General features: G+C 56.4%; 1 protein-coding gene across 2 annotated transcripts in view; it reads right to left on the bottom strand.

The window, feature by feature from the left end:
* Positions 1-23,437, bottom strand: part of ANO1 (anoctamin 1) — a gene marked incomplete at both ends in the record, with an annotated part of 160,308 nt that overhangs the window by 23,419 nt on the left and 113,452 nt on the right. For both annotated transcript variants that reach the window (XM_082845375.1, XM_082845376.1), the window contains 6 exons: positions 7-208; positions 3,547-3,621; positions 4,542-4,619; positions 6,654-6,725; positions 9,292-9,374; positions 19,933-20,093. In XM_082845375.1, the coding sequence (XP_082701501.1) occupies positions 7-208; positions 3,547-3,621; positions 4,542-4,619; positions 6,654-6,725; positions 9,292-9,374; positions 19,933-20,093 (671 nt within the window). The remainder of the gene's footprint in view (positions 1-6; positions 209-3,546; positions 3,622-4,541; positions 4,620-6,653; positions 6,726-9,291; positions 9,375-19,932; positions 20,094-23,437) is intronic.

Below are 23,437 nucleotides of genomic sequence, written 5' to 3'. Positions count from 1 at the left end.
ACTCACCGATCTTGGTGAGCCACCGGGCTATGCAGCCGTACACCTCGTCCAGGAGGATGATGACCACCAAGTTGATGATGACCGCCGTGGCCGTGACAGTGACCCGGATGTTGGACCGCACGGAGGGGGAGGAGTTCATGGCTAAGGCGGCGGCCGTAGAGATTCTGTAGATGATGACGCCGAGGACGATGGCGAAGGTCACTGCGATCTGCGGAGGGAGGAGGGGATGCTCTTGGCTGGGTCCCCTTGGAACCTCCCCCGGCTCCCTGGGCCCAGCTGTCCCCCCACCCAGGAGCACTTCCGCTGCAAAACCAAGATGGGTGTTTCTTGTCACCCACCAAATGCCATGGGCTTTATGGGTGCTCACTTCACAGATGAATGAGCGGCTAGGTTCTGTTTTATAGAAGAGGAGACATGTTCAGAGAGGTTGCACCAGCAGGCCAGGTCACCCAGCGTGTGAACTGGGATTTTCCAGGTGTGCCTACCAAGCTTGGAGGGCAAGGTTCTGCCACTCGCTATGGGGCATCGTGACGTCTTGCCCACTGTCCCCGACACGACTTAGGGTCGCTGCAACCCCAGAAGCTGCCTGGCTTGTGTGACGGCAGGCTGACTACAGGGGGGGCTTCCCCCCAGCCTGGATGACCCTGAGTGGAAGCAGTGACGTTCTCCATGCTATTGCAAGAGGTGGGTGGGGCGTGGGATGGTCTGGTCCCACCGGCAACGCTGCAGGCCTGGCTGGGACAGATGGATGGGGTCCCTTCTCCCAACCTCGCCAGGAGCCACCCACACCCTTCGGCTTGTCCCTGGGAACGAGACCCTCATCTTGCCCAAACCACTGTGGGACCAGAACATTCCCTAAAACTTGGACTGGCGGTCGCATGAGAGGCTGGGCTAGGCTAGGATGACAAGTCTGTTCTGTGTGGAGCCGTGTGTCTGCCTGGGCTCGTCTTCCTTACCCTCCAAGGCCCCGACTCGCCCTGGAAGACCTTGTCCTCACTCTGTCCTGTCCCAACAGTGAGGATGCCTGCAAATCCCAGTCCCGAGGGGACACTGAATGGAGGGCGGTTGTGCAGGGCTGTCACCCGAGCCCGACTACACGGCACCCTCTGTGTGTCCAGGGTCCTGGGCATGTCACTCCCGCTGAGGCTGTGCAGGGCGGCCCACCCCTGCCAGAACGGCCCCTCAAGGCTCCCAGGACAGCCCTGGAGGGGCACTGAGCCATGCTGTGTGCCTCTGATCGCAGCTTGGAAGGGCTGTGGCTGCTTCACCCCAGAGGGAGGCCACAGCGACGGGCATCTCCCAGGAAGCTCTTATTGTAAATTTCGGGCCAGTAACTCTGTAGCTGTCCATATCTGCGGGCGACTGAACGGTGACCACACACGCCCGGGGAACGTCCTGATGAAGTGGGGGGGCCCTGTGGTGAGGTGTGGGTACCTCTCCCCGCCAGCTGCCGGCTCCCAGCTCCTGGAATGCAGGCTTTCCTGGGAAAATCTCTCACTCCTGCCAAGAGGCCCCTCCCAGGGGAAGGCACCGCCCTGGGCTCTGGAATGTCCCTCCTGCCTGCGTGTGGAGGTGCGGACGGGCGCCAGGCCTGCAGGGTGACTCAGCAAGGTGTCATGGGGGTGCACCGGCCTTTCCCTGTCAGAGGGCCGGCGCACCCCCATGACAAGCTCTATAGCTGTGTCCCCTCCTGGGTGCAACGCCCCCTCTGGAAGGAAAGGGCTGTGAGGGCCAGGGTTTGGCCACTGTGTTCATACGAGCATCTCCAGGGTCGGAGCACGGGGGCACCTTGTAGGTGCTCGACTGCTATTTGTTCGGAGAACGAAGCCCCCAAGTGCAGGACAAAACCGATTCGTCTGTGATGGGGTCCCCAGGACCTCGAGGGCCAGCCAGTTCCCTAACCCACTGTCCCACCTTTGCGGCAGTGACAATGTGCCCATTTCCCCACCTCTCTGCAGACGGGGGGGGGGGGCAGATGCGAGCAGAGGTGTGGGCAGGCCTTCTGGGAAAGCACATTCAAAGAGGGGCTGCCTCCGCTGGCCTCTGTCTCCTTCCCCTTCCTCCTGCCTGGAAAGTGGAGGTGATATTGGAGGTGGGGCAGCCATGTTGTGACCAAGAGGGACACAGGCACAGGACAGGTGCGCAGAAGGCCAGAGAAACCTGACGGAGGTGCCGGACCAGCCCTCCACTGCCCACCATCTTGATCCTTATTACGAGAGAAACTCAAAACCCCCTGAAGACTATTCAAGGAAGTGACCCGTAACACGAGGGCTCTCACCCGAACTTGCCGTGGCGCAGAAGGGCCCACAGCCTCCCACCTCCTGTCACCCGCTCGCTGGGCCTTCTGTGCTGACATCGCTTCTTCTCTGCCAGGAGGGGCTGAGCCCTGGTGCCCGAGTCTTCCATTTCCCGCACCCCGTCCCCCGTCGGGTGAGCCCCGTGGATGCTCCAGGCAGGGACCACATCATCCTACATCACCCCGCCAGCACTCCTGTGCTATTTGGGGAGTGTGCTCCAGGACCCTCAAAACACGGCTGGGCCCACTGCCACCCAGTCATCCTGACAGCCCAACGGCCCTACCCCCACTCCCCAGTGGCTCCCAGTCTGTGGTCTTGGGGGTCCCCACCACACATTTCTTTACATCAGAGAGGTCCTTCTTGCCGTGTGAGAGAGTGTTAGGGGAAACGGAGTCCTCCCTCTGCTTCCAACTATTCAGGTTAGGGGGCCTCAGATGCCACCCCCAGTGGAAAACCAAGGCAAGCCCACCTGTGTGTCTCCAAGTTCATACGGAAGGGCGGGGGGTGTCTCAGGGCAGACTGTCTGCCTGGCCTCTGGCCTGGGGAGGGGGTGAGACCTCTGGCCTCCATTTCCTCAGCAGCAGGAGGGGGACAGGCAGGTGTGAGGCCCTCAGGCCACTGGGCACAGCCCAGCCCTTGGTCCACAGCGGCCATGCGGATGACCTTGATAGCAAGGTCATCGCTACAGTGACCACAGGTGGCCCTGACCCATTGTGGGGGGAATGAAAGCACGGCTAGTGTGGGCCTGAGGCCTTCCAGGGATGCAGCCCAATTAACTGGGGATTAAAATCCCCTAATAGAGCCGGTCACACTGTTGGCAATTCATTCAAATCAGCAGTGTCCGGATGAACCTGGTGTCACCGGCCCTCCGTCACCTGAGTGGCATCGTCCTGATTTTTGTCCTGTGTGTTCTTCACTTACTGGTTTTCTTTAAAAGCCCTCCGTTTTGTCTTAAATAATACCTGTGAACTCCTAGGTTTGAATGACTAGTTACTTATATGCGTCACTCTCAGAAGGAAGGATGTGTGTCAGGGACCAAAGGGAACCACCGCACGGGCCCCAGGGCTTGGGAAGCCCCCTGGGGGTCACTGCAGAACCCTGGCCCCTCCCCAGTTTAGGGGGCTGGTGGAATCCCCCCACCACCCTGCCTAGCCTGGGATGAACACAACTGCCATGAGGATGGCTGGCCCCAACCAGGTGAGCACCGCACACCTTGGTACACCTCCCTCCTTTACCTCCCAGAGCTCACCATGAAGATGATGGAGACCAAATTGGTGAAGTAGGCTGGGAACCGGTCTTTCCAGGTCAGCTTCACCTTGTCTGTCTGCAACACGAACAGGGCTGGGTCAGCGGTGGGGACCATTCCAGCGGAAAGATGTGTGTGTGCACATGTGTATGGGCGTGAACAACTTGGACAACAGAAACACGGTTAAAAAAAAATGATGACGAGCGAATGCAAACGTCTGGCATCCGGGGCCTTATTCCCGATGAAATGATGCTACGAAATGATAGAAATAATAGTTGTCTAAAAAAGTGAGTCCTCTGTGTACGGGGCGTGATGGTGCCAGAGGCTTTTCTAAATTGGATGATCAGACCCCCGTCTGGGAGAAGCCTGGACTCCTTTTCGTGGCTGAAGGTCTCATTTCCAAGGCCAGAAGATCTAAGCTGTTTTCCTTCGCCACCCAGACCATAATAGTAATTTTCCTTTGCAGAGCAAGTTGAAACAAGCCACCAGCACTCTAAGTTCAAACGCTGCCCGCCACGTAGCAACGGCGGAGAGCGGGGACACGTGGTCCGAAGGCTCTGGCACAGGGACAGCAGGGTCTGGAGGGACCTGAAGTGGACGCTTGTTGCTAACCTGGGATGTTTCAAGAATGGGGTGGATTTTGAACGGGAAAAATGCATGGACGAGGTCAAAGAATGCTGGCAGGCATGACACCCGAGGCCACGCATTCCAGGGCAGGTGGCATGCGTGTTAATGAGACCAGGGACCACTGGCAGGCAGCTGTGACAGGCACGTTTCACAAGCTCCAGAGACAGCCGAGCTCCCCCCACAAACCCACCACAGCCATGCAGAGACACCTCAACACACGTCACAGCCCGTGGGTACCGAAGGAAGGCAAAGCAACGTGGGTGTGAATGTTAAAAGGATAATACAGCAGTCAGAGTCGGTTGAGGAAAACACAGTGGACTTCGGTCATCTGCAAACACTCAAGCCTCGCGACGGCCCGACGTGACATGTACCAGTTTCACCCCCGCCATGGCTGTCTTAACCCTCTGCCTCCATTTGTTCGCTGGCTCCTCTGGAAGGTGCCGGCGCTTCTGGGGCGGGTGGAGGAAACAAGAGAGCACCGTGGGGTGAGACCGCCACCCAGGCTCCCATCGGCCCCCTGGGCAGCCAGCACATCCCTGGCCGTGCCGGCGGCTGGGGCTGATTCAGGCTCTGGGCATCTTAAACCCATCAGAGATGGCAGAGACCCACATTCTAAAAGAAAGGCTGCCACAAAGGTAATGGAAATGAAAACTCCAGCCTGGAAGCTCGGTGGGCTCCACGGGGCCCCTCTCACCAGACGGTGGCCGTAATTCAGACGGTGCATCTTATGCAAAGACGAGGATGACCCTGAGCATTTTACGCCAACGTGAAGGAAGCCACACTCGGACTCCTAACACGGCAACGAAGGGGTGGATCTTTTCTTTCCTAAACAAATTGGTGCCATAGCTGGGGGAAAAATTAAAACCACAAAGTTGGGAGCCAGGGGAACGGAGGGGAAAATCAAGGGAGGGTGTGGCCCACGGAGGCATTCAGGGCCTGGCGCCACCATCGGAGGCTGGCAGAGATGAACCCCGACCTTTGCTGCTCTTGTGATCAAAGAGCTCGGGTCAGTGACCGGGAATCCGGCATGGCTGCCCAGGCCCGGCCCTCGGGCTTGGTCGAGCCCCTGACTTAAGTGGATGTGACATGGGCCACTGAGCCCTTTTTTCCTTAGGAAGGAATGAAATCCCATCCACGTTCACGCTGCGAGGGGCCACCGTAAAGCCGTGGGGCGGACGGTCGGGGGGCGAGGATGCTGCACTGCCCGCGGGTCGTGGTGGCTCACCATGGGGCCTGGGGGCTTCAGAGCAGCGGCGACCACGCCTCTCCCTTTAGGAGAGGGGACGCAGCCCATGGGGGGCTGCTGGAGCCCTTGGTTCAAGGCCACAGGGCGGCCGCGCTGAAGGCAACGTGCGCGGGACATGCGTTCTGATGTGTTAAGTTCAAAGGCCAGTCTCCTCATTTGCGGTGAGGACTCACACTTTTGTGGTTATTTTCTCTGCACCCTCGGCCCCTCTCAGACTCTGAGTTCAGGGAAGTGCGCCCGCTCTCTGGCTGCAGGACTGAGCTGGGCCTTTTGCTCTGTTACGGGAACTGGGGCCCGAGAGGGGGTTTTGCTGCACCCACTTTGCCCCCCCAGAGGGGACTTTTGATAATTGGGACCCCCAGCCACTCTGTACCAGCAAACTCTGTCCATGGGACACAATGACAAGAAAAGATCGATGCAGGGGTTTGCTCTGGTCACTCCCAGAGGCCGAGGGTGCAGATGTGACGCAGAACACCGGGATCCGGGAAGAGTGTCCGGCAATCGTTGCCCATCCCTTCAAGACCTGACTTTCCAGCCTCAGTGAGAGGTGGACAAGGGCCCGGGGGCTCTGTGCTTGTCCCATGTCATATAAAAAACCTCCGTTCAAAAAATAACCAAGCACCCCCAGAGGTTTGTGAGAATTCAGGCTGCAAACATGACTGCCAATTTGAACGAGAGGTTTTGAGGAAAAAGAAAGGCATTTGTTATAAAAAAAAAAAAAAAGGTGACGGCTTCAGGAACATCGCAAAAGCACTTCTCTCTCTCATTCTCACGGTCTGTGAGTGAGACAAGGAACTGGCCAGCACCTCAGGGACCCTGTTGGGCAAACCCTTCCAACCATCATTCAGTGTAGAACTGGAGGGCTGGACATAATGACCACCCAGAGCAAAAAAGCTGCAAAGCTACTCGGTTCTTGATGTTGAAATGTTGGCTGAAGTTTGAGATCACCCTCAGGATAGCAGGTTTGACAAATCGGCCCCTTGCTTGTTTTATAAATAAAGTTTTATTGGAACACAGCCAGACCCATTTGTTTACCTGTTGTCTATGGCTGTTTTTATCCTACAATGGCAGAGTTGAGTTGCTATGACAGAGGCCTGCAGGGTCTAAAATATTTACTATCTGGCCCTGTCTGGGGGCGGGCCCCCCAACTACAGTGTTTGCCGATCCCTGGTCTGAAATGTTGATGCATGTAGAATGTTTTACTGCTGGGAAAGCCAACCGGCAGCGGCCACCATACCTCTTTGCTTTTGGATTCTTTCCTAAGAGACTTCTCCAAAACTCTGGCCTCATATTCCGCTCTGGGATGATCCTGCGAAAGAAACCAAGTCAGCGGGGAGCCTTTGTTAATTTTGGGAGTTTGAGACCCTCAACAGGAGCGCGCATGGCAACATCAGCCCAGACATTCCCTTGGACACCCTTTGGGGCCAGTTCCTAGCTGGCTGTTTGTACCATTTCCAATTTAGAACTCATCGTATGCAGTTCATCCAGGATTCTCCACCTTGTGGGGAACCCTAGCCCACTGGGAAGGCCACAGACTCGGGCTCTGTGTCCTGCAGGCAGGTCAGTCTGCACCAGGCTGCAGCCCATCCTGCAGGCCACTCACTCTGAACACCCAGCCATGAACTGGCCCCTGAGGATATCCTATCTGGAGCCGTGGGGGTCAGAAGAGACGGCAGGAAGTGTCAGCAAAGCGGGGGCAGACCAGAGGCACCAGACCTCGGGGGAGCCCAGAGCAGATCAGCGAAGGGCACTGGAACAGAAGAACAGGGGTTAAGAGAGACCCAGAGGTGGGGGAGGAAACGGAGACCCCTGCCCGCCATGGAAGAGCTGCAGGGAACCACTCAGCAGAAACAGACGGATCAGGTGTGTGAGAAGGTCCCTCTCCCAGGGAGACAGGCTACCGGAAGACAGAGGAGTGACAAAAAATTCCAAACCTTGACAGCCTCCTTCCGGGAACCAGAAACGTAAAACAAAAACAAAAAGATTTCATTACTTGCGTTGTTTTTTTAAGAAACAGGCTACGTCTGCTAAAGATGATATACTTAAGAACCTGGATGAAGGTAGTTAGACGTGGGTGCATAAGGAGGGCTCACTAAAGGCTGACGCTACTTTAGGGTGACCGTGTGTTGCTGCTTCTGCAGGTCACATGGTCTAGTTAATTCCGGAGGGAGTGCTGGGCTGAACTGTCTTAGACTCAGGGAAGGAACACACAGTCCAGAGGACTGGGGACGGGCTTCCTTCTGCTCTGAGAGCGGACACCTGGGGTCATGTCGTGGAGAGGGGGCCCCTTCGTGTCGGGTGATTAACCCCAGAAGAGGCCCTGGCCAGCCGTGGGGGGCTTGCTTTCGGGGACTCATTCAGGGTCACTGGGGACCCATGCCCAGTGGCTCTGATCGCCACCCCACCATCTAGGGTCTGAGCCCTCAGGTTGAAGAGTTCACGGGACAGGTCCCCAAGGGATCGAACTGCCCCAACCCCAGGGACATCACGAAAAGGGATGTTCTAAATCTACTTCCAAAATAACAAGACAACACTCTGCTTTTTATTCTATTTGAATCTTTAGAACACGCTCTGGCAGACAGGTGACCCAGGGCCTGTCACGGGGGATGGAGTTCCACGCCTGTCTCTGCCCCTAAGGAGCCGCGTGTCTCTCTTTGCATCAGCCTCGGTCCCGCCATTTGTGAAACAGGACGATGAGACCCACTGGGGAAGAGGTTGAACCCAGAGGTGGGAGATGGGTTAAGGGACACCTGCTGGTGCCAGGCCCTGCTTGAAGTGCTTTATATCTGCTGACCCAGGGAGACCCCCTCAAACCCTACTCCTCCACCCCTGTTTGAGAGGTGAGGACACTGAGGCACAGAAAGGTTAAGCAACTTGCCCCAGGTCACACAGCGAGGGTGGTGCAAGGACAGCCTGGTCCCAGAGGCCGTCTCGTCTCCACTAAGCTGGTGCCTCTTCCAGCAAACTAGCACCCTTGTCTGTTGACAATACAGAGCCTGCACAGGGGATTCTCAGCTACACATTTGGCTGAAAAGTGATCCAGTCTTCGAGGGAGTGCGCGTTTGGGGAAATATAATAATAGTGATGTTTAAAAAGATGATGGAAGAGATTTTCACATCACAGTGAAAATGGATGAGCAGTTTCTCTTTAAAAGAACAGCAAAAGACTTCATAACATGAAGCCGTGGTCACTGTGGCCACACCTAATGGCTCTGCTATTTGGGAGGTCTTGTTCCTTTTTATTCCCACTCATATCACGGGGATTCTGGCTGGAGCTGGTGATTCGGGATGGGGCAGTGGCAAAGTTTCTCCTGAGCAACCCCGGGGGAGGGTGTCCACCCGCCATCGCGGTGCCCATTCGATCCCGAATGCCCCTCTCTTTGGTGCACGCAGATGCCCAGTACGTGGCTGCCCTCTATTAGTGAAGGATCTGCCCCACTCCTCAGCCATGTCCGACTGCAGGCCAAGAGCTGGCTCTGAGGATCGTGGGTTTGGCACCCGGGGCAAAGCCTCACGGCTGCCTCTGGGGACTCAGCCTCATGGGTGGCGGTGATCGCTTCCCCAGACCTGCGGTGCTGCTCCCAGACAGGATGAGGTCAGCATGGTGAGCCTTGGCCTGAGTCCCCAGCCACGCTGCTGGGTGGTGCGTCCATGTGAGCATGGAGACCAAAAACACTAGAACAGACATCATACGGTTGCCCCGGCAACTGCGGGGGATTCAAACAGCGGGGATGGGAACTGAGAGGCAGGCAGGGAGCAGCCTCGCCTGGGCTTTAGGGCCAGGGCTTCCGTGTGAGCCTCCCAGAAGCAACAGGGTGGGGGCCGGGGGGGACACGCGGGGGGGGGGGCCGGGGCGCAGGCGCCAAGCCCACTCACCTCCTCCTCCTCGAAGCCTGTGAGGTCCCAGCGGTAATTGAGCCGCATCTGTTTCCGCTTCCAGTGCTCCATGAAGGTGGCGGCTGCGGGTAGGGAGGAAAGCCAGGAAGTTAGGGGCTCAGAGGCCCCACGACCTCAGATGCCATGAAAGCATTCTCCCTTTCTGCACCATCCGGTAAATGAGGGCGACAAGTGCTGGACCAAGAGCTTCACATGAATTAAACTGTTCAGCTCTCCCACTGACCCCGCGAGGCAGGGATCATCCATTGCTCATTTAAAAAAAAAACCTTATTTATTTGGTTTATTTATTTATCTGGGTCTTAGTTGCAGCAGGCAGACTCCTTAGTTACAGCACATGGGCTCCTTAGTTGCAGCTCACCGGCTCCTTAGTTGTGGCATACGAACTCTTAGTTGCAGCTTGCCTGTGGGATCTAGTTCCCTGGGCAGGGATCGAACCCGGGCCCCTTACACTGGGAGCACAGAGTCTTATCCACTGCACCACCAGGGAAGTCCCTATTGCTTACTTTACAGTTGAAAAAACTGAGGCACAGGGAAACCGAGTCCCAGACAAGGTTGTTCTGCCAGCCGGTGAGGGGCTGGGCAGGCTGGTCCCAGAGCTTCTGCTCTTAACCATCCTGCTCCATCGATCTTGGGGACCCCAAGTCACAGGTGGGGTCAGAAAGAGTGAAAGGGGAGCCAAGGTCACTCACTCAAGTTTCAAACCCCTGCAGGTTTGACTTTAGAGCTGCACTCTTAGCTGCTACATCCTGCTTTGTGTTCCCAACAGACTAAGCATATTTCAAATGCCACCTCCTCCAGGAAGCCTCCAATCATCCCCCTCAGTGTCAGGAAAGAAACCAACTCCTCTTGGGACCTCTCCTACTCATGCTGTTCATGCCACCTTCCATTGTGATCCCTGTCCCATGTCTCGTGGCCCTTCTGGGGTGTGGGGCAGGGATAGGGCCTTGTCATCTGGGTCCCCCATGGAGAGCCCAGTGTCAGGCACAAACAGGTGCCTCAAGAGAGCTCACTGAATGAATGAATGGCTTTTATGAGTAGACACTTGCAAATGGAGATCCCACTGACTGAAACATTTATCATTAATTCTTCCCACCCATAAGGGAAAATCAGCAGGGGCTGAAGGTTGGAGTGGTGATAAGGGTGGCCATAAAGTTAACCAGAGCTCCGGAGTCTTGAGCTGCTATGTGCCAGGCACTGTTGAAAGAGCTATCACATGAAGTATTAATCTCATTTAAACCTCATAGTAATCATAGGAGGGAGCTGCTATAATTTTCCTCATTTTACAGGTGAGAAAACTGAGGCTCGGCGGAATTAAATGGCTTATCTGATAAGTGGCAGTGTCAAGATGGACATTCAGTGAGGACTTTAGTGCAAATTCTCCAATGTCATCCTTCACCAGGAAAGAATACAGGCGTTGGACCTGGCAAGAGATGGGTCTGAATCTGTCTCCCCTCCTGGTTCAGAGAACATGCCCACCTCCCCATTAAGGTGAGGCGAGAACAGGGCCTCCGAGCTTGCACATATCTGCGCATAACGGGTATCTGCCCATCAAGTATTAGCTACGGTACCAACCAGGTCCAGCCAGGAAACGGGAACCTCTTAGGTCTTTCGGACTGGGGTAATGTAATCCTGGGACTTGGCCACATAGACAATGGAAGAGCTGAGAAGACAAGCAGCGGACGGTGAGACCCCCCAGAGACTAGCGATAGCAGGAAGCTGCTGCCTACCGAGGGGTGGCGGGACCATGGGAGGTGGTGTCCCCAGAGCCAGAAACTGGAGCTGCCCAGAAGAAGCTAGGATCATGGAGGAAGGGCTTTCCGGAGGGAGGTAGAGCCAGGGAGAAGGCAAAACCGTTGCCAGAGGTGCCCCAGGAAGCAGAGGAAGAGGAGGAGAAATACCCTGACTTCTCTCCCGCCTTCTGAGCGCCCCCATCAGGGCTTCCCATTGGCTGAGCCTTCCAGGAAATGGAACAGCAAGGGAGCCTGGGAAATGTAGTTCCCTGTGATACAAATGTACTCTCAGCAGACACATATGGCTGGTGGGGCAGGCCCATCTGCAGCCTGCACCGCATCCTAAGAAGGAAGGTGTGAGGATGTTTCCTCCTGTCTCTTTCAACGTGTCCCTGGGTCACTGTAGTGGAGGCCCTTGGCTGGGGCCCATTCCCACACCGCCACCAGTTCTGGAAGGCCCGTCTCTCCTTCACTGTGTTCTGACAGCTGTCTCTCTCCAGCCTCCTCTACCTGCCCATGGCAAGGCCTCCTTTGAGACCTTGGGCTGAGTGGGGGAGGAGGGCTGGCTCCATGCACAGCAGGGAAGCTGGCCTGTTAACCTTCCCTGTCTCAGCCTCCCCATGTCTCCCCATTCCTAGGCTCACCGACCCACACCTCTACCTCCTGGACCTCCCCCTCCCTCCACTCACCAGCCTGCAGTGTGATAACTGTTACCTTTTAATGAGGACTCAGCCTGCACCAGGCCCTGTGCTAGTGATTTAGCGACACCAGTTACACAAAACCTCAAAACAACGCCATGCAGTAGGAGTGATTTCCACTCACTCTTACAGATGAGGACAGAGACTCAGAGGATTAAATGCTCTACCCAAGGTCAACTTCAGGTTAGCAGCAGGAGTGGGATTTGAACCGAATTCTATTTGACCCCAGAGTCTGCACTTAACCACCATACTTGACCGACGTTCTGCACAGATATTTGATTTTCTTTACGGGAATGACAACTATAGTCGTAATAAGTCTGATGATTACAGCAAAACTTGTATTGCCATGTTATGGATGAGGAAATGGAGGCACAGAGAGGTTAAGTAATTTGTCCAAGGTCACACAGCTAGGCAGCTGGTATTTAAACCCAGGCATTCTTGCTCTAGAATTTTACTGTTAAATGTCTTAAGATAGATACAAGGGCCCTCTCCCAGGGGTATCTGTAGGTTGACCAGGACCGAGACTGGACCTGAGGTCACACCTTGGAGGCCAAGGAGTGGAGATGGTACATAGACAAGGCTTGTTGTGCTCGGCTATGTTTAAGAAATGCAGGCATTTTATATAAAATCATGAGTTTCCTGCTTCTCCTTTAAAAATCAGAAACTCTGGCACCAGGAGGCTGGAGCTGAGGAGTGACGATCCATTTGTCAAGGTTTGGGCGTGCCTTCTCTGCTGGGCCACAGACCCCACCATGCCCTATTGCCTGGGCTCTCGGGCTCTGAGTTTGCCACGCCTTTGCTCTGCAGCAAAGGGGCGGAGCTGTGACGTTCAGGCTTAGCCAGTAGGACAGGCGATGGGAAGGCTCATGCTGAGTTGGGGGCAGTCCTGAGGTCTCAGCTCAGAATCAGGCATCTTGAGCAGCGTGAAAACTCACCTGCTACTGGACCGGGCAGAGGCAGGAAGAAAACCGAGGGCCCCTCCTTTGCAGCTGTGCTCCTGCAGCCCTCCCTCTCTATACCAGCCATGTGGACAGCAGCGGGTCCTGCCAGCTTCCCATCCCTTCCCTTCAAGGTACCCAATAATAGTTCTCCTGGCTGACGTGCCAACTACATCACACAGACGTAACGCGGTGTCTACCTGGTGTCAGGTGCTGGGTATGCTTGGGGCATCTCCTTTCATCCCACCCGCAAGCCCTCAGCACAGAGATAACGCACTCCTTCACACCGATGGGTAAACTGAGACCCTGAGGAGTCAGGTGACTGGTTAATATACAGCAGAAATCTCGATCCAGGACTTCTGACCCCAAGATCGACTGGGGTTAGGGGTGTGGCTTCCCACCCACATGAGGACAAGCTGTGGGCCAAACCCGGTCCAGGGTACAAAAGACATGAAGAGATGGCCTTGACCCCAGCAGCCATACGAGGGGGCCAAGGAGACAAGACCATCCCCCCAAAATCCAGAACCCAGAGGGCAGTGCAGCAGAAATCGCAGGTAGTGAAGAGGGAACCCAGGCCAGGGCGCAAGCAGGTGTTTGAGCTTCTCCCTTCAAACATTTGTTTTAATGACACAGTGTTAGACAAACACATTCCTGTAGAGGAGCCCGGAGGCAGCAGGTGAGCGATGGACCCTGGAGCTACCATGGCTCGAAGCAGGTATGAGCTTGGGCATGGGCCCGCGCCCCCCCCACCTGCCTGCCAGACTCAGTCTCCACGTGTGTACAATGGGCTTGATAACAGTGCCCGCTGTGGGGCCTACGGTGAGGTGTCCATAAGCTGATGCGCTGCGGAGCCCAGGGCAGGGCCCACCCGTGGCAAGGGGCTCGACAGAGGAGCGGTCCCACGACCCGGCTCACCTGAAGGATCTCCACCGTTTCTTATTAAGTGGCTGACGATAGAACAAAACATATGGTTGGTTCCATTTATACAAAGCACCCAGAATACCTACAGATAAATCCATCATAGAGGCCGAAAGCAGGCTGGTGGTTGCCAGGGGTGGGCACAGGAGGAAAGGGACAGACTGTTAAATGGGCACCAGGTTGCCACCTGGGAGGATGATGGTAATGATGGCAGGACACGGTGAGTGCCACCGAACTGTGCACTTAAGACAGTTAATTTATGTAAATTTCACGTGAATTAACAAAAAACAGAATCACAGAACAATGGGTACAGATTCTGCTTATGGGCTTCAGTGCTCCTGCTGTAGGCTGGAGCTGCAGAGAAAATGGACCAGGACACACCCGCATGGTTACGTGGGGAAGGGGTAATCTGTCCATTCCCCCCGCCCCCCGCTGGATTTCTCAGAGTGTGGGCTGTACCGGAAGCCCCACCGCAGGGGGCTTGCTGAAATACAGATTCCTGGGCACCACGCTGAGCTGGAATCTCCGTTCTGGACAAGCTCTGCGCGTGGCGCTGTCCACACAGGCGTCTGGACGCACTGACCTACTCACTGTCTGCCCTTTCCCAGGCCGCATCCCACCCTACCTCCCTCGGGTCCAAACTGCTTTCACTCCCAGGCCTAACCCCAATTTCCCTAATTCTGGATGCTTCCTGGACTGGCTGCTGGCCCCCCACCACCTTTCTGAGCTTTCACCCTCCCCTGAAACGCTGTTGCTGACCCTGTGGCACGATCTTGGACGTGTCATTAGACGCTCCCGGTTCGGCCGTCCTGTGGTCTTTTGTGCCTGTTGGAACCTCACAGGCTCTCAGGCCTGCCGTGGGAATCTCACAGGCCACGGAGGGAAGGCTCTGATGGACGCTGGAGCGCTTCTGCGGCTGCCCAGAGAACAGCCCCGTCTCCCTGGTGAGGTCCAAGCTCCTCATGGGCCAGGGTCTTGTCTCCCAAACCTGTACCAGGCACTCTTGAGCCGCGGAGGCACCAGGGGGCAGGCAGGGCCGCATCCTCCTTAAAACAAGACCCCTGAGAGCAGAGACCAGCTTCTCAAACCTCTGGCTCTTGACAGTCCGACGTCTGCTCAGCACAGACTCCTTTCTCTGAATGTGGAGATCAGAGATGCATGGCCTCGGGCTGCAGGAACCGGACAAGAGAGTGACCTGAAACTGAGCGGGGCCCTGTGGGGCTCCCCGGCATGTCCCCCATTTCTTATAGGCAAGACTGCAGCCCCCATGACCGTCCCTGAATTCCAAAGGGTGGATTCAAACAGCTGCTAATCAATGGAGAAGAAGCCAAGCAACCACCCGAAGCAAGATTAAAGGGACCAGAGAAACTCATCGAGATCAGGAGACGACCGCTGGCCTTCCCTGGTGGTCCAGTGGTTGAGAATCTGCCTGCCAATGCAGGGGACGCGGGTTCGAGCCCTGGTCGGGGAACTAAGATCCCACACGCAGTGGGGCAACTAAGCCCGCGCGCGGCAACTACTGAGCTCCGCGCCTCAACTAGAGAGAAGACGGCGCACCGCCATGAGGATCCCGCATGCCACAACTAACGCCCAACGCAGCCAAAACTAAAATAAATTAAAACATCGGGAGACGGACGACCACCTGAGATGAGATTAAGGGACGGCAGGCCCTGCTCGCCACACCCTAATCTTGTCAGAGAACCACCCCCCGCCCCCGCCCTTTGAACCGCCCTTCATCAAATCCTTTCCGGGGGGGACACACACAGTTTTTCAAGGCAGAACCGGTGTGTCCCCCTTTGCCTGGCAAAGCAATAAAGCTCTCCTTTTCTACTTCACCCAAAACTCTGTCTCCGAGATTTGATTCGGCACCGCGGCACAGAGAGGCCGAGCTTTCGGTCACAAGCCCACCTGTCGGCCCACAGGGGAGACAGGCTCCCGCACAAAGCCCCTCCGCCCTTCATTTTCTCACTGATTCTATTTATTTATCCCCTGAACAAGTGTTCGCTCACAAACCCGCTGCTGGCCTTTTAATTCCAGCAGAGACTCAGTCTCTCTCCCTCCGTCTGCGCTGGGTGACTCAGCCTGTGACCTGCCCACTCCACTCAGAGTCTCGGGCTCAGCGCCCCCAGGAGGGATTTCACTCACACCTGTCACTCCACTAATGCCGGGACCATCTTTCTCCAGCTCCTTGCAGGCAGGCTCAAATCAAATAGCCCCCTTTGTTCTGCCTGGAACTGACAAGGCTTTAAAACCCCGTTATTATGCTATAATTTCAGAAAATTGATCCCGGCGGGAACAGCTAAACGGAGCTCAAAGTTTCTTCGTGTGACACCTTCCTGAATGAAGGCTTTGAGTTGTCATAAATCCCAGGCAGGGGAGAGCTCAGCCAGAGCTCACAGCTCCAGGACCAGCGGGTCAGCCTCTGGGCAAACCAGACCCCACAGTGGAGCTGAAGTAACATGAAAACAGCGGCCAGAGGTGACTCCTGGGGCGGCAGAGCCCCGCTACTGTCAGTGTCAGGTTTGGGGTTGCTCTCTGTCACCATGCGAGCAGAAGCCTTAGCAGCTGGAGGACAGGAAAAGAAAGGACACAGTGGGATAAGAAACACCAGTGGGAAAATGATCCTTTAGAGGGTAATGAACAAGTAATTGAATAAGGGACTAAAACAACCCCCTCAACAATGGCAAGCTCCCTGCTAATAACGCCTGACAGAGTAAAGTGTGAAAGAGCCCGGGGTTGAAGGAGGGACTGAGGCTCCCTCCACCCTGGGGGCAGGGACGGATTGTCGACAGGCACCTCTCAGCCCAGCAGGCCCTTTCCTGTTGCTTCTGTCTTGATTTATAATAAGCTCCTCTTTCCGTAAGTGCTTCATGAGAGTGGTTTGGCTTTTTGTTGTTGTTTTTTTCTCCCCCAAATGGGGGTGTGTAGACTGAACTTGCCCTTGACAGACAGGCACCTCTGTTGTCTCCTACGGTGGAAGTGGAGCTGGAGGACGTGGGGACACACAGCGGAAACACAGATTTGCCTGTTTCGCTGCGTCTTGGATAGGGGAAGGATGGGACCATCTGTTTTTCTCCCAAGGATGGGGCTGCTGGTAAGGGCTGGCCAACACCTTTGAGGCTGTGAAGTGGTACCCCTCTGCACACAGTAGGTGCTCAATAAAGAAGCATGATGTGACCAAGCTGGCTTCATTGAGGGGGTGCACAGAATTCAACCAACTCCCTGCCTCCTGGCGGGTTGAGTGGCATTGCTGCCTGTGTGCCCCTCACCGCCTGCTCATGGTGAATCTCTGCTCCCCCAGGAGGGCACAGAAGGGGGGTGGAGGATGTTTGGATGGAGAGGTGAGACCAGGGCACTAGCCTGGACCGCGAAGGCCGATGGGCCAGGCACGGATCTATCATGTCTGCTACAAATCTGCTAGCTGTGTGATCTTGGGCAAGTCACTTAACCTCTCTGTGCTTCCCTGTCCACATCAGAGAATAACAGGGTTTCTCTCCAGGGTTGTTGTGGGGACCAGTGAGGTAGCCTGTGCAGAACTCTGTGCAGAACTCTGGAGGGGGGAAGGGAGCCTGTTTGTTTGGAGGGAACTGGGGAAAGTATTCCAGGTGAGAGAATGAATTTAAGGTAAGCCTGCCAGGAATAAGCACACACATGAGCTGGACCTGATGAGTAACAGAGGGAGTAAAGCCCAGGGGTCAAGTATTTGGGGCTGGGGAGCCAGAACGCTGGGGTTCAAGTCTTGCCTCTGCCTCTTGTTAGCTGGTGTAACCCTGGGAAAGTTGCCTCAATGTTTTCATCTGCTAAATGGGGTAGTAAAGCCTGTTTCCCTCCAATAGTTACTGGGAGAATTAATGAGTCGCTCACATAAGATGCTCAGGACAGTGCCTGGCACACACTAGGAACCAGCCAACCAAAGCTAGCGTTCTTTTCTGAAGGAGATGAAGTGACGTAATTCACAGAGGCCCCCAGGCACAAGGTGACAGGTTAGATCTGAGCTCCAGCCTCCAAGGGTCTAGGCTGTTTTCACGTTTTCAAGAAGCAAGGGCTCACTGATCCGCTGCAACAGCTAGCGCGACATGACAACTAGCACCAGGTACAGCCCTAAGACATCACAAGACGTGACTCATTCGACATTCCCGACCACTGTCTCCATTTTACAAACGGGGAACCCAGGGCCCAGAGAGTTGAAGCAACTTTCCTGAAGTTGCACAGCTGGCAGGTGACAGAGCTGAGAGTCGAACCTGAGTCTGGCCCAGGGACTGGCACTATTACCTGCCGACTAGCCATCCTGGCTCACAGCCAACGCAGCTGGATATTGAAGTGGACCAAACCGTCAAGCCGGCAGCTGTGCAGCTGGGCTCCACCGTGGGCGTGAATGCTGCCGGGTGAGCCTCCCCGCTCGGAGCGGGGGAACCGGGAGGCTGGGTGCCCAGCCAGGAGGTGTTCCAGCCTCAGCTTGGAACTTCCTGGACCCCGATCAGAGAGGAAGGAAGGGAGCCAACCAGAGATCTTGAGGAAGGCCAGGGAGGCTGGCAGTGAGAGCAGAGGGTGGTGGGGGGCAGGGGTGTGGTTCTGATAGACGCAGGGTCCAAAGAGACAGGGGTGGGCAGGGGAGGCGGAACAGGCTCAGGGCAGCGTGGGCTCCAGTCCTGGCCCTGCCAGTGGAGACCCACTTTCCTCATCTGTGACATGGGGACAATTTCTCAGCTGTGGGATAAGGTGGGATGAAGCGCAGGTAGCATCCAGTCCAATGTCAGACACGTACACGTCAGCTCCGTGAAGATGGCCATTGAGCCTAAATGTATAGTCAGGGTGATCCCAGAATTAATCATCCGAGCTAGCGTGTGGTGCGGGGCATCTTCTCATAAGCCACCATGAACCACACACAGACATCACCTCCCCATGCTCTGTGGTAGCCCCGGCAAGGACTCCTCCAACCTCAGCTTGAATGCCTCCTGAAACAGGGTGCTCACCACCTGCCGGGCCAGCCCAGCCCAGCACTCACTGCTGGAAATCTCTCCCTTACGCTGAGCTGGTGACCTGTGACTCTCATTCTCAGCCTCGTTAGGAGGGCCATCATGTGCCCATCCCCAGGGTCCTCCTGTTCCCACTCCCACTTGCTCCCTGCACCCGCACCACAGGGCCTTTGCACATGCTGCGCCCTCCTGAATCTTGGACTAAGTCAGTGGATGCAGTGGTTTTCCCTCCCATGGTTTCCCCTGTGCCCAGCACAGGCACTTAGTAAGTACTGGTTGGTACGCATGCTACACGCAAGGCACATCACCTGACTCAGTCTCAAACCCCCGCCGTGTGTCAGGCAGCCCTGCCTGTGGTCTGTGGTCACAAGGGCAGGACCGTTTACTGAGAGTCAGCCATGTACGTGCTAAGCATTGGCTGAGATTTTGTGCCCGCTGTCTCTGATCCTTATCACACCCTCATTTTACAGGCGAGGAAGCTGAGGGTTGAGTTATGTGGGGAAGGGCAGAGCTGACTTCCCTCCCCCAGGGCTCCTGTGTGCAGCTCCATCTCCTACTAGCTGGGAGCCCCTGAGGGCAAAGACTGGGGCTCTGGTGCCCAGGGGACGGCTCTGCACACGGTTGCCCGAATCCTGAATGCCCTGCTGGCAAAGGCTGTGTCATGGGGCCACAGAGGAGGAAACAGGCTTATCTGCTGCTAATCCAGAAACGTCTGCGGAAATGCATCCAGCCACCACTTACCCACCTCCCATGCCCCCCAAGCCTGAGATGGGTACCAGGTAGGACCTGGATTCAGGAAGAATACTGGAGGAGGAGCCGTCTGCCCTGGACTCCAGGTAGCAGTGGAGTCCAGCAGTTAAGGGCACAGGCTCTGGAATCGTACGTTCATTCCTCACCTTGGCCGCTCAGGAGCTGGGTGACCCTGGGCCAGTCACATCAACTCTCCCTGGGCCTTGGCTTCCTTACTTGTAAAATGGGCATGTGACACCTGCAGGGGTGCTGGGGGATAATGAGAGCTGTGCCCCAGGGCCTGGGCCTGGTCGGGAGGAAGGCAGAACCCTCGGCACTCCTTGTTCTAAAGCAGCAACCAATCCTGGCCCCAGGAAAGAGGTCCCGGTTCCGGGAGCAAAGCACCCTCCTAGGCTTTTCATGAGGGGCTCTTGGCCGGGTCAGATGCATCTGTGGGTCGTGACCCAGTACAGACCCCAGTAACCTGCAGACAGAATGGGGGATTCTTTCTGCTGACCGTTCCTCCTGTGTGCATTCCTGGCAAACGGTCCTGAGGGTAGCCTCAAGGAGAGGGAGGGAATGTGGGGACCCACCCTCTGACCCACAGACGGGGTGGCGGCACTCGGCTTACCCCAGAGGGCCATGAAGATGGAGAAGAAGACAGTGGCGGGGTTGTCGAAGAGGTGACTGGCGCGGGCCGTGGCGCACGCAGAGCTCATCTTCCAGTAGCTGCAGGTCTTGTCACACAGCGGGCACATGGTGATGTTGTGTCTCTGGTCACACATCTCCATGCTGGAAGAAAGGGAGCAGCCCAGAGTCACCTGGCCGATGGGCAGCGTCCCTGCCGGCCCACGTGGACCGGAGCCTCCCGGAGCCATGTCGGGTGGGAGAAAATGCTGGGGGTCCCCGCCGTTGTGGACATGGTCTGGCTCATCAGCCAGCTTCCGCCGGTGCCCACATCCCTCTTCTCCATCCCAGGTGGGCTTCAGGGATGTGTGACAGGTGCTGCCACACAGGGGCCCCAGCTCGGTTTCACACTCTGTCCCCCCCTTAAAGCCTTAATGATTTTTGAACAAGGCCCCGCATTTTAATTTTGTACCCAGCCTGCAACTGGGTGTAGACCCATCGGACTTGGCTGTGTGGCCGGTGAGCGTTCATCTCTGAAGCCGAGGTCCCAGCCAGCCTCCCTCTGATAACCAGGCACCGTCAAGGTTGTGCTAAGAGTGAATGCTGTCCAGGTCCTGACTTGACGAGGCCCCGGAGACCCGAAGGAGGAATGGGATCGAGGCACGAGAACGCCACGCCTCTCCTGAGCCCTGGCCATGAGCCTGGCACCTGCTAAGTGCCGTTCCTGCGGGTTTCCGTCCATCCCTGTGGGGACGCCGTGGGACAGCTGGCCCCGGGCAGGCCTGGGTCCCAGCCTGCGGGCATCGCTGGGCACTCTGGGCCCCTAAGAGGATGGAGAAATGGTTCTCCCGGACCTCCTCCCGGGAGACGCGTGGTTGGGTTGGAAGGAACACACCCACAAGCTGCCTGGGGTTGGGGACCCACCACGCCGGGCTCACCCCGAAAGTGAGGGGCAGTTCCTGCTCAGGATACTAGTCCGGCTCAGGGCAGGCTTTTATTCTGCTGAGTCTGGGGCTCGAGCCCAGGGGGCGTGGCTGGACAGGATGGGGAGCTGCGCGATGCCCAGTGGCCTGCCTGCTCCGCCCTGCCCAGCACGCAGGCTGTCTCCTGCTAATACTGAAAAATGCAATAACGACCATTAGCTGTGTGAGCAGAAGCTTGCACCGAGCGTCTACCTGGCCTGGACCAGCTCTGGGGCCATTACAATCCCATCTTCATAGATGAGGAAGTGAGCCCAGAGAGGGCAAGTCACTTGCTCAGGGCCACACAGCAGAGTGGGGATTGAGCCCTGGGCTCTGTCTGTCAAGCCTGTGTCCTGCACTGCTCTCAGCTGATGCCCAGAGGCCACAGGAGGGCTCCCTGCTGAGACCAGGGGGCGTGGCCCAGGTCCTTGATGCCCTCTGTGCCCCCGACCCTGTCCTTCAGCCTCAGACTCAGTTTCTCCTTCTGGAAGATGAGAAGGGAGGCCAGAATTAGGCCCTGCCACCTCTGCCCTGCCCTGCCCTGCCCTTCTCCCTGCTAACTTGGACAAGATACTGAGCTATTATTAGACCCTGGGCAGGAGTCTGATTCCCAAGGGTTAGGTGGCTATCGAGGAGGGGGCCGAATTGGGTGGTTGTTTTTGGCTTTTAAAAAAAATTTCTGGATGCACAGAATCGTGGCTGGGCCACAGCCATCGGTGTTGGAGAAACATTTGCTGAGAGGCTGTGGGGGACCCTCCTCTGCTAGCACTGTGGGCATTCAGCTCAATTCTCTTCCACAGTTCCTCTTACCAAAGACTCATTAAAAGATTGTGTACATGCTGTATGTGCCAGGCACAGTGTCAGGCGTGGGAGAGGGAAAGCTGGACCAGCTGGTGCCTCGAAGCATCTGGGGGAGTGTGTGTGTGAGCATGCGTGTCTGTGCCTATGTGCACGTGTATGTGGGGCGGGGACGGGCACACAGAGGCCGTAGGGCACCGTGGACTCGGGAGCCAGCCAGCTCTGGATTTGAATCTGAGCTCTACCGCTTGTGATCTGTGTGGCCTTGGGCAGGTTGCTCCAACTCCTTGGGCCTCAGTTTCCCCGTCTATAGAATGGGGATGCCGAGAATAGAGAACCCATTTTTTTTTTAAAGGCCATGGCATTTTATTCACGTATCCTGGGTCTTTTTGTTGGTGTTTTTTTTTTTCTTGGCTGTGCTGCACAGCACATGGGATCTTAGTTCCCCGACCAGGGATTGAATCCAGGCTCTCGGCAGTGAAGGAGCACAGCCCTAACCACTGGACCACCAGGGAATTCCCTGAGAACCCGTGTTACTGGGTTGTTAGGAGGCTTAAACAGGGGAACGCACGTGAAGCCCTCGGAACGGCCCTGGGACTCATCCTCCCGTTCACCATCATTATTGTGGGAATAATGGAGCCTCGTCCCTCCCTGAGCTTCCTCTCTTCTGGGGGCCCCTCCTGAAAGGCAGAGGGGCAGGACATCGCACCCGTGCAGGACCCCAGCCCCTCTAAGGGAACCATTGCCACGGTGCCGCCTGGATCCCCGAGGATGGGAGGGGCCGGGGGGGCCAGAGCCCATGTCTCTGCCTGCCTGTGAGCCCCATGGCTGCCCAGCCCTCCTCCCTGCCAGTTTAAACAATATCAACCAGTCAAAAAGCCTGTTTCTGCTGGTTTTCAACCCTTAGCCTCTCCCTTCACTGCCTTCGGCCAAAACAAAGACAAGCCATGGGTGCTCCTGCCCTTGGGGGCAAATAGAGGGGCCGGGGCGGCAGGGCAGCATCGTGCGGGGCGCAGGGGGTGCGGGGGCGCTGGCTATCCTACAAACTGGCTTGGGCCACAGTCCAGGGGGAATGCACACTTCCTGCTTTGTTCACGGCACCAAGTGAGCAGAGGCCGAGGTCAGACGGGGCTCCAGGATTCCCAGTAAATGCTGTTTGCATCCCTGGCTGTGTGACAGCGCTGGCCTGGCCTGGCCTGGGGATGTCGGCGTCCTTGTCAGGGAGCCTGCGCCTGCCTGGGCAGAGCACCCTGGACGAGGCCACCAGCCCAGCTTCCCCTCCAGGATCGGCAGGAAGGCGGATGGAGAAGTCTCCGTGGGGGGCCCCTCACCCTCCACTCAGTCCCCTCTGCGTCTGGGCTACTTTGATCTCTGCGCTCCTCGAACCCAAGCACAGTGAGCTCGTCATTAGCAAACAAAAGGGACAAGCTTTCTCCTGCCTGTGCCCAAAATAACCCTGGAGGGACACAGCCGGATTCCTTTAACGTTCTGATTCCGGGTGGGTGGAATAGTTTAGGTGTTATTCATGTATTCACAAATCGCTTGCACAGAATCACTGGATGTGGCCTTTCTGCACCGCTGAGTCCTAAGGAGTCAGTTTCTCCACCAAGTAAGACTCCTTCACCGGCTCTTTCCTGATCAGAGCCACGGATGGATTGTCTAAACCACAGCTCTGCTTCAGAGACACTGGGCTGAGCCGTAAGAAACGTAAACTGAGCTGATGTACCGGGACTGTCCCCGACAGACCGC

The sequence above is a fragment of the Leucopleurus acutus genome, assembly GCF_964270905.1.
Source record: "Leucopleurus acutus genome assembly, chromosome: 8".
NCBI classification, from domain to species: Eukaryota; Metazoa; Chordata; class Mammalia; order Artiodactyla; family Delphinidae; genus Leucopleurus; species Leucopleurus acutus.
The sequence above is the reverse complement of the archived record's forward strand: the minus strand, read 5'-3'. Positions and strand labels throughout refer to the sequence as shown.